The sequence below is a fragment of the Microchirus variegatus genome, assembly GCF_963457635.1.
Source record: "Microchirus variegatus genome assembly, chromosome: 13".
NCBI classification, from domain to species: Eukaryota; Metazoa; Chordata; class Actinopteri; order Pleuronectiformes; family Soleidae; genus Microchirus; species Microchirus variegatus.
The window spans coordinates 10,888,246-10,899,288 of record NC_139814.1 but is presented as its reverse complement, the minus strand read 5'-3'; the positions used below and the strand labels follow the sequence as shown (position 1 = coordinate 10,899,288).

Here is an 11,043-nt window from a genome sequence, read left to right as displayed (position 1 = left end):
TCAAGACAAGCCAGTGGTCATGTTTGTGATTTTACTGCGTTTTGTTACAAAAACAGCTGTTTTAGTCAAAGAGACCGAAGCCCATGTCGTCGTCGGACTCCTCAGACTCTTCCTTCTTCTCTTCTTTCTTTTCCTCCTCCTTGGCTGTAGGACAAAATAGATGTTTAGTGAAAAAAACGTTAAGATTTCAGATTACAGTCAAGCCCTGGAAAAATTGAGAATCTATCCATCCATGATGAGATGGAGATGAATTGTTCCTCAAAGCCCCAAAACTCTGAGTATATGCACCAAACTCCCTAATTGACTGGACTAATGAAAATTTACACAGTCAAAGTTACCAAAAGTCAAGACCATGTGCATTAATTTTTATACACTAACAAAACGTTGTCACTCGCAAATGGGCAGAAAATGGTACGAAATGATAAAAAAAAAAAAAAAGTAGTGTCTCGTTACCTGGTGCGTCTCCACTAGCAGGGGCTCCACCAGCTGGGGCTCCACCAGCGGGAGCTCCACCTCCTCCGGCTCCTACGTTGCAGATCAGGCTGCCGATATCAACGCTGGACAGAGCCTAAGACATGTAAAATAAACACAGGTCAGTGCCATTTAGGTAAAAAGGAGAAAGCACTTCCAGCTGCGGCCATAAGGTCAGGAAAAATCTGCCAAGTATAAAAACATGGATGACTAACTTCAAGATAATGGTTTTAGTCCCACAATGGGGCAATTTAAAAGAGGTACTTCTTCCAGAGAGCATAACCTGACTTTCCTAACAGAATCTGTAGACATCTACAAGTACCGTCTTTTGAACTTCATAACCCATTACACTTCATACTTTGTCAGATACCATCGCTCATTGGACAGACGACTAAACAAAGACCAAGCCATAATAGATGACGTACGGACACACACCGCCTAAGTCTGTCTCCTTAGTATGCAGCGGCTTTTCCAACTTTTAACAGTTCATATGTTCCTCAATGTAACACGGCAAGTTTAAACCTTGTATTCCCTCTACAATCGTTTGTGCATCTCTTACCTTGGCAAACAGATTTGGCCAGAAGGGTTCCACGGTGACTCCAGCAGCCTTGATCAGAGCATTCAGCTTGTCCTCCTGCAGACACAAAACAAACATATACCAGACGTTAATCACATGTTCAATTAGTGGCTTATTAACAAAAACAATGCAACTACTAACTTTGCTTCTTCTGTCCTTTCCAACTGATGTATTTATATGAACAGAAAACATGCCTATCAGGGACTTCAATTATTAAACTGATCTGTTCAGACACTTCGAACACTCAACACTGTTGCTCCCAGTTTGAAATGATAAGCTGCTTTGGCAGTTGATAAACTCAATATTTACATTGAGGATATAACACAATGTTCAGTACGTAGGACCAACGTTAGCATCTAGATGTATGACCTAAGCAGCATCCACGTGAGACTGTTAATCAAAAAGAACAGACCTACAAATGATGACCACAGTAGTGTGGTATTGTTAAGTTACTGTCAGTGATAAAAAAGCATGGTGCACTCTAAAGCATCACCACTGACAGCATATGATAGCAAGTGTCACATCAATGCCTAAGTGACAATAGAGCCGTATTTATTAGTAAAACTCGCGACGAGAATCAGCTATAACACGCTGCTGATTTACAAACGTTTATAAACTAACGTGGAATGTATCTCGTCCGGTTAAGAAAACGTGGCCTGACATTAGCAACAAGCATGCCGCCATTTTAGCTAGCAGACTGGTGTTTACAGACAAGTGATGACTATAAATCGATTTAATAAACGAATGTATTTTTCCAGCTTGTCAGCATATTTAAACCCGATCCTAAATGATGATATAAAACGCTTTCATCACCAGACCATCATGTAACAGTGTGCTGTGAAGCGGGGGGAGTTGAGCTGTCGGGGATTTGCCGGTACACTTACGGTGACGGTGACTTCATCGTCGTGGAGGATCAGAGCAGAGTAAATGCAGGCGAGCTCGGATACGGAGGCCATTTTAGATGTTAGATTTTATGTCTGTGGCGTCGGATGCCTAAATTTAACGGTGCTAGTCGCCGGATTGTGGGCCTTAGCTTCAGATGAAGAACCGAGCACCTTAGGCACGTTGACTTCCTACAGCGGAAAGGGAAGAGGAAAGGGCGGGACATTTGGATATATACTCAACGTCTGGGCTGCGTGAGTCTGACGTCAGCACGCACACGACATGACGCCAGACGTGGTCGCTTCTCAGTCTGGTCCTAACTTTTCCAGACACATACATACTGTTTTACGTTAAATGTAAAACAACTAAACACATTTATTGAATTAAAACATATCTCAAAAGGTAGTTCATTTGTTGGATTATGCTGAGCATAAATCTATACATTATTTACTGGAGTCAATCCCAGCTGATAGAGGGTGAAAGGAAAGACACACCCTGGACAGGTCACAGGAGACAATCTCTAACACTCACTTTCACATTCAAACCTACAGTCAAGTGCCCTATTTACCTAATCCCCACATTTGCATGTTTTCGGACTGTGTGAAAGACTCAAAGCGTCTTTGAGTCATGAGAACCTTACTCACACAGGGAGAAAATGGAACCTCCACACACAGAAAGGCCGTGACAAGTTTACATGCAAAGTCTGTGTGCAGATGCGATTTCCACATCAGCCGAGCCTAGAGGTGAAACAATTACTCGATTATTAATCGATTACTAAATTAATTGTAAACTTTGATAATCAATTAATTGGTTTGAAGCTTTTTTTTCCGTTGTTTAAACAAGATTTTGGATTGTTTTAGCTTCTCAGATGCGAATATCTTCTGGTTCCTTTGCTTCATAAAACAAAGGAATCATTAAAACAGAATCGTTTTGGTTTGTAGATAAAAACCAGACATTTGAAAACATCACGATTTCCAGGTTTGACAAACACTGATCAACATTTTTATGACATCTTCTGATATTTTATGGACCAAACGATTACTCGCTTAATCAAGAAAATAATCAACAGATTAATCGATTATGAAAATACAATACAAGAGTTTGAGAGTTTCTGCAGCAGCACTTGAGTAATGAAAGCAGACAGAATAACAATTTGAGCCTTTTATTGTCAAAAACGATCAACAGAATGATTGGTAATGAAAATAATCTTAAACTGCAGCCCTAATCTACAACACAGACACAAACACACAACTTCATGTGACTTATTATTAATAATTGAAATTAACATAAAGAACAAGTACTGCAGAGGTTGGAAATCAACACCAAACAATGTTCAGTCAATTTCATTTCATTTCAATTATGAACAAAAACATTACAATAACTTTACATATCAAGGCAAATCTCTGGTACATCTCTCCTGACTGCACTCATATATGCTTATGTTTAAACTATGGCAGAAAAACCTAAATATGACTGTTGTAGTAATACTTTTCACAAGGTTTGTCCATTTGTCATTTCCCCTGCAATGTCAGATGGACCGTTTATGATGAACACACAAAGCTCCAAAGAATCATTCTTACATTTGGCACAAACAGATTTTCTTGGCTCTGATGTGAGAAAAATACTTACACAGGTTAGAACTGCAGAACTAGAAAGGATGTAAAAGGACAGGGTAGCCTTCGTTAGTACAGCTCCATCCTGTGCCACAGTGTCGTAGTAAAAATGTACCAGTACCATTTAATGTGTGGACTGGACAAGAGACACTTCAACTCAACAGATTCTGGAATGTTTGGCCAGGTTTGACATGTTTCCTTGGCAACAAATCAGAACGTTCTAATCTGCTTCTAAATGAGATCAGAATCCCCCTCAGTCGATACAGTTTATCTTTATCACCATAGCAACATATATCTATCTACCTAGTATCTGAATTTCCACACTGTTTAGACTGCAGCCATCTGATGCCAAGTACATTGATGATTTTTCTAAGTGTCTTTCCAGTGCCTCGGTCAATTCTATTTTTATTTTTTTAAATTAACATAGTTGTATGGTATATTCTCACATTTACAGAGGGGTGAAACAAAGTCTTCTGGACTCTAGGTTAAAATTATGTTAGCTTTATCTTTGTGATTCATTGTGAATTGTTAACATCATTTTTCTGTGAGGAATATTAAGTAATAGCACAACATGTTCATATATTTGCAAAGCATTTAAATTCTGCATCGGAAATATTTAAGTGACCTGACTGGAATGTTTCAGTTCTGCCAAACTTTGCTTAATGCATCATTCGTGTTATATCAGAGTTACTCTATTGATTGGTTATGAGTTGTGAGTTTACTTCACCATTAATTATGACTGGGTGACTCATTTATCTGAAAGCCTAATTTTTATCAAAATACTTGAAAAGGCAAACAAATTGAGAAGGCTCACCTTAGCCGCTGTTAATTACAGGTAATTATACCCACATTGTGATGGACATAGCACTATATTTGTATTTATTTGTTTCACTCTCTGCAGTCACGCCGATGCAGAGGTTACATTAAAACTAGCTTTTCAGTCATTTGTTTCAGTCTGGTGTAAAATGAGCTGAAGGATTGTAAAGTTTTGATAAATGATGTTTCACAGATGGACCACGCAGCTTGAGTTTTAAGATTTGCTTCCTCAAATCAAGTTTGAAACAAACTCAAACTCCTGAGTTTACCTGGGTCAAAGCCTCACAATAAACCCAAGCCAGCAAAAATAATTTAGAAAGAGAACTTCTGACTGATTAGAACAATTAAAATTCTGAGGACACAATATATACAGTGGGTCTACAGAGGCAGTGACTTGGGTTGTGAACTGATGTGATAAGTCTTCATTAGTTTCATCAGTTTATGGTAAATGGTCTGTGCTTTTGTAGTCTTATTGTCCACTCATAGTGCTGTACACTACAATGTTTGCTATGCACACCTAGTCACTCGCATATTCATACGAGCCGCACCCTTTCTCTATGTTGGTATGTCAGTTTGAAAATGTATCGACTGAGCTTATTGATCCTCCTGTACTGTCACAAACTGCAAAACAAGAACAGAATACAAAGAAAAAAGAAACTCTCTCTGGACTACAAGGTCCAGATAAGCAGACGCTGACCTTTCCTGAGAATGCTTTGCACAAGGGGACGACATTGGAAAAAGTCAGAGACAACAAGTGTGGTGATCCACCTGGGCCATTGAATAACTCAGTCGCTACCAGGAGAGATCAGGTGGAAATCGATCATCTGTCTTTCCTCTCTAGTCCTTGTGAGATTTTCCTTTGGGCTTCTCATCATAAGAAACCCCATATTCATTCACTCTTGTCTTGTCAACGGGATAGAGCCTGGAAAAGGGAAAGGAAGTTGTCACGTACAATATATTTTTTCTGAAAAGGTAGTGGAAAAGCACCATTCGATGTCATGGAGAGTGCACACATTAAGACTTCAGCGTAGGATTAGAATTAGGGTTAGTTTCGCAATTATGGTTGAGGAAATGCATGACGTCAATGGAAGGTATGTGTGTGTGTGCGTGTGTCCACATACCATCTCTGGTAGAGGTAAACGAGAAACACGACGTCATCTCGGAAACATGCCAGTCTGTGAGAGGTTGGCATGGTGATGATGAAGGCGAACACATCGTCGATAAAGGTATTGAACGCCTGGAAATGATCAATTAGCATCAGTTAATGTTAAATCCTAAATATAAACAAGTATCTCCAATATAATTTAATATCTCACCTTGTACATAAAGGCTTTCCAGGGAAGGTGGGCCACAGATTTCAGCTGAAGAAACCAACAGAAAAATAAGGTATTTATGTTAGTTGGTAGGTTACCAGTGATTGAGAGGCACATAATATGAACACATTCTCTCCCTTTGGAATTATTAAATATATTATTTACTGTATCGATGACACATTTTTTAAAGCAGCATAAAATATAATATCTGCTAAAAACTGACCTTATAGTTGACAAATAGTTGAGGAAGCATGAAGAGGAAGCCGAAAGCATAAACACCTGTGAAGGTGACACAAGAGGTTAATTAGGCTTTTCATTTTAATCAAACAATGGAGAAAAATGTAAAATAGTAAGAGAGTTGTTTTAACTTACCATTCACTAAACTGTTGATCAACCATGAGTACCAACTATGATGAGGAGAGAGAGTGATGGGACATAATCAGTATAATATTAGTGATTACAAATTTTATTGATGAACATACCCACACCTACCTCTTATATCGTAGGAATATTAGAGCGTAAACAGCACCTCCGATACAAAGTGGGTAGAGGAGGAATGACAGATACCTCATGGCCTACAGAGACACACAAGCCACATATAAGCATAAGTTTGTAAGTCATATAAGTCTTGGTCGTAAAAATGTGGTCATCTGTCAACGTTTGAGCACACTATGTCATACCAGAGTATCATACTCTTCTGTTCTTCTCTCGGATTCATCTAATTTCCCAAACTATTCCACAGAAAAGAAAACAAATGGGTTACACAGGGAAATATATCATTTATCTGTACATATTCACTGTCAGTTTGCGTGTATGTGGTATGTATACAATGACACAAACGCATAAACACACACACCCACCAGGAATGTTGGTTTGCCACCTTTCCAGAAAACCTGAATCTTAAAGGCCTTCTTCACTTTCCATACCTGTACAAATAGAAAATAGAGATGTAAGACAAAATGACAAACCCACAGTATAGACAAAACATGAGGCTTAATAGACACCGCAGCCATTTTGACATGTTTTAGCAGGACAAAGAAAGGTTTTACTGATCTTTCCACTTCATGCAAGTCAGGACAGCGTGAATGAACCAACATGAACACTGAGCCATTGTTAATTTGATTATACATACGTGACTTCCAACTGTCAAACCTGTCAAAATGGTAATTATCAAATTACCCATTTGATAATCCTCACATTTTAAGCACATAATAGCAAATATAATCCAGTTCAGGAAAAAGCAATATCTTATCTATCTTATCTTAAAAATAACTTTTTTTGTCACACTTAAAGTGCCCTTTGTCTAAATGTCAGTGGTCATTTTGTTTATGTCCTTTTAAGTATATGGGTACTTGCTTCAATGATAGAGCCGATCCCAGCAGGTATGAGGACAAGCAGGCTGGTCTGCTCGTCAAACAGATAGAGGAAAATCACTATGGTGCTGAAGCATCGCCACAGCACTGAGAGAAAGAACACAAACACAAACTGTTACATATGACTCAAGTTAACAAAACAATACAGAACACACTAGGAAAGCCTGGTCTCATGTATATTCACAGACTGACAGTAACACACTGTAAGCTATATGCCAGAATTCATTCTGAAGATCTAAACATTCAAAATGTTCAGCATGTATTTCCCGTCTACTATTATATTATTTCAGTGACGCACTTGACCAAAGTTACCTACCTGCTTTGCTTGACATTCCTACCATACTTTTCTTATGCTTCCAGAAGCTGATGTCATTCTTAAAGGCTAGGAAGTCAAAGAGAAGCTGGAAAAACGTTGAGACAACTCCTCCATTTCGCACATATTTTAATGTTTATACGAAAACACATGTAATATTTTGCCGTTTGGTTTCACTGAATGTGTAATCAGGAATGTATTCACATGCTGTCAGTTTGAGAAATCAAAATTAGACGATAAACATATTAAACATACATATACATACATCATATTTTGTTTTGTTGTTTCAGACTTACATGGAAGGCAGCTACAAAGAAAACACAAGAAACAAGGTTTTCTAATCATCAATAGTCTTCTAACATGATTAGCAAACACAATGTACCATCAGAACACTGTAAATGTGCCTCTATACACCTATGTACATATTCCATTAAAAACCAGACGTTTGCAGCTAGAATAGTCGTTTACCACATTAACAATGTATAGAGTGTATTTATGATTCATTTAATGTTATATTCATTGAAAAAAAGGTGTTTTTCCTTTTACCCCAAACTTTTGATCAGTCGTGTATGTTGAAAGTCCAATTTTAGTTGATGCTAATGCTGCGACGCAAATTTATCGTGCGATTTATCTGACGCTCAAGTTGAAATGTTTACAACTTTTGAGAAAAACTGATCTGGCGAGATAACGAACTGACGAGCTAATAAACTGACGAGCTAACGAACTGACAAGCTATCAAACTGACAAGCTAACAAACTGATGAGCTAACAAGCTAACGAGCTGACAGCCCGATCATCGTTGAGATTCTCCACATCACGTACTTGCCAGCGTCCATGCTCCAGACTCCACTCTTGGAAACTCTGCAGAGAAGAAACTGTCGTCTTGTTTGATTTTCACTGTTAAACTTTAGAGCCTGAAGTCCTCACATCGTCTCTTGGTGTCTTCTCTGCAGATGCTTCCACAACAGAGAGTGCAATAATGCTTGGGTTGATGGTAAAAAGAAATGCCTGTTACCTCTGTTTAGGAAAAAGCAGTAGGCTTCCACTGAAGTTACATACTGCAGTTTTAAATCCAAGGTGACTGACCTGACCTTACATCGTGCATCTAACCCTAACCATGTTCAGATCTAGCAAACTAAAATGAGATTAGCCAAACAACAAATTTAACTGATTTATTTTATTTACACCACTACTACAACTACACCAACATGTACTAAGACTAATAATAATGAACCCCAGTTACAGTATGGCCTTTAAAATGACCCTTCCAGCAGAAGCTAATGTATAAGGTCAGTGGTATAATCGCAAAAAGTATAATAATAATATTCTATTCTTCTCAAACTGAAAACCTAAGCCTGGGCTGTTAAAATGATCTCGTTTACCAAATTTATTGAAATATTCTGTGTTCTGAGAGGAAAAAAAACGTTTTAAATTAGGAAAATATGATTTCTCATTTGGTTTTATTCACATTTTGATGATGAGGGTTCTGTGCAAACACAATATAAGGCTTTCCAGTGGTGGCCATGGTCGTGTAGTCACAGTCTATTTTTAATTCATGATTATTCATTGACAATTAATACTAAAATGTAGTATTAATTGTCAACGAATATTGAATAAACATATTTAATATGTTTTCAAAGTCAATGTTATCTGTTTGTCTGTGCTATTTGTGCCATAAGAAGAAAGAAGAAGAAAATCTGCAGTCGAGTTTTAGAGGCCACATTTCTCTAAATCAGGGCTCTCAAACTCAAATGACCTGGGGGCCAATGCATCTACTGTGGTCAAGAGGGGGCCAGCCTAAGTAGGAGAAAAAGTGGGGGGGGGAAAACCAACTGTTGACAATATTGCATCATGGTATCACACGTATACTTAATAATATTATTTATGATGCAAAATGAATGTATTAATATCAAAAACAGATATTTATTTTAAATGACATAAATAATAGTGTGGACAACTGTAATTAAAATTTGTACCAGGAGCCGTTTCGGCCACTGCCATTCGTGGCTCGTCTGTGAATCTGTGAGCTACAGTTTGAACAAGAGTCTGTGAGTATTTGGTGACGATCGTCGTCCTCATGACCCAGAACCTCTTCAGTCTCTTGCTCGTTACAACTGGGATCCTTAAAGTCGAGTATAAACGGAGATGATTGTGTTTCACACTGTCAGCTGAGGTCAATACACTTTCTGAGGAATTTTAGCCAAAGGCTGTTGCTGGTAAAGAAGCAGTAAAAAAAGGCTGTGAGTGTGTGTACACTTGTATTTGTTGTCTCTTTAGGACATTTTCTGGCAAAAACCTGGTCCTAATGAGGCAGAACTAGGGATTAACAGGTTATGGTCTAAGTTAGGGATAATGATTTAATGCTGTCCAAATGAATGGAAGTTAGAGAGAGAGCAGGAGAGAGGGAGAGTGGTGACGACTGAGCTCCAGGCTACATCTTAGGGAGGATGTGATGACTATGTCACATGACACTAAGGTTACGGCTCACATGGTCAGTCCTCCTCCTCCTCCTCCTCCTCCTCCTCCCATCACAGGCCATACACAAACTTCCACTTCCTGGTTTGGTGAAAATCCGATAGCACAGTCATCAAAGAAAAGTAAAGTAAAGTTCCATGTTCTTTCTTTTGTTGTTTTGATTGTTCACACACACACATACACACACGCACACACAGATAGAGAGAGAGAGAGAGAGACAACACTGAGAGATCACATAAAGTTAAGTTTGAGGCAAAAAGGTTGGCAAACATAACAAAAATACTTCATAGTTCATCTTTTTTTTTTAAAAGAAACATTTTAGACGTTTACACCCTTTCTTAAATCTACTATAAAACCACTCAGGAAGTCCTTTTTGGGTTATTTCAGCACTGATATTGCTGAGATACTGCGGATAATCTAACATATAACACTTTAGCTCACTGGCAGATTTCACGGGTTGACCTCATGTCATGATGCTGTGAAACATCACCGCTCCTCCCTTCTTCACTAATGAAAACCCTGTGACGGGGCCTGACCTACATTCAGCTGTGTAACACTCACAGTAACAGTTAGTGGATGTGAAGTAATGCAACACATGGTCATCATCATCATCATCATCATCATCATCATGAAGCTGCAATCGCTTGTGCAAAAACTTTTAAATCAATGCGTCCAGAACGCAGCGCGCCCTGTGCGCACAGACACAAACAGAGAGAGTTTCTGCAGTTTGAGAGAGGAACATGAGGAGAGAGGAGAGAGGAGAGAGGAGAGAGGAGAGAGGAGAGAGGAGAGAGGAGAGAGGAGAGAGGAGAGAGTCTCTCTGCTCATTTCTTACCACTTCAGAAATAAGTAGCATTCCTTTCCTGGACGTAGCGAACTCTTTGCTCGGGAGAACAGAGAGCAGTGTGGCGGTGTGGCTCGGCTGAGACCTGGGAGCCTCGATGTCCCCCATTCTTCAACCGGACGAGCTCCTCAAATCGCTCCAGAGACTCCAAACTGCACGTCACGGATTTAAGGCAACAAAAAAAATAAAAATAAAATAAAACAATAGAGGAAAAGTAGATACAGGCTTCCTCTGTTCCACAGCGTGTGTGTGTGTGTGTGTGTGTGTGTGGAGGCGTGAGGCGTCTTCTTTCTCGTGGGTGGAAACGGAAACAATGACAGCGCGGAAACGCAGCACAAGAAAGCGCAACATCTGCTGCTGCTTTGTC

At 39.0% G+C, this 11,043-nt stretch overlaps 2 protein-coding genes across 2 annotated transcripts; both read right to left on the bottom strand.

Moving 5' to 3' along the window:
• Nucleotides 1-2,123, bottom strand: rplp1 (ribosomal protein lateral stalk subunit P1). Its single transcript, XM_083899996.1, has 4 exons — nucleotides 1,933-2,123; nucleotides 1,031-1,105; nucleotides 454-568; nucleotides 1-144 (listed from the first exon to the last, which is right to left on the bottom strand). The coding sequence occupies exons 1-4, from the start codon at nucleotides 2,002-2,004 to the stop codon at nucleotides 62-64; spliced, it is 345 nt and encodes a 114-aa protein (XP_083756122.1). The 5' UTR covers nucleotides 2,005-2,123; the 3' UTR covers nucleotides 1-61.
• A 2,244-nt stretch (nucleotides 2,124-4,367) lies between these two features.
• Nucleotides 4,368-10,784, bottom strand: LOC310935544 (lipid scramblase CLPTM1L-like; the record flags this gene model as incomplete). The annotated part of the gene is made up of 13 exons (XM_083899473.1): nucleotides 4,368-5,281; nucleotides 5,481-5,596; nucleotides 5,676-5,720; nucleotides 5,896-5,951; nucleotides 6,045-6,079; nucleotides 6,165-6,247; nucleotides 6,353-6,403; nucleotides 6,533-6,598; nucleotides 7,029-7,132; nucleotides 7,362-7,446; nucleotides 7,655-7,695; nucleotides 9,422-9,479; nucleotides 10,668-10,784. 13 exons carry the CDS (start codon nucleotides 10,782-10,784, stop codon nucleotides 5,197-5,199), a joined length of 942 nt encoding a protein of 313 aa, XP_083755599.1. The 3' UTR covers nucleotides 4,368-5,196.
• Between the last annotated feature and the right edge of the window lie 259 nt (nucleotides 10,785-11,043).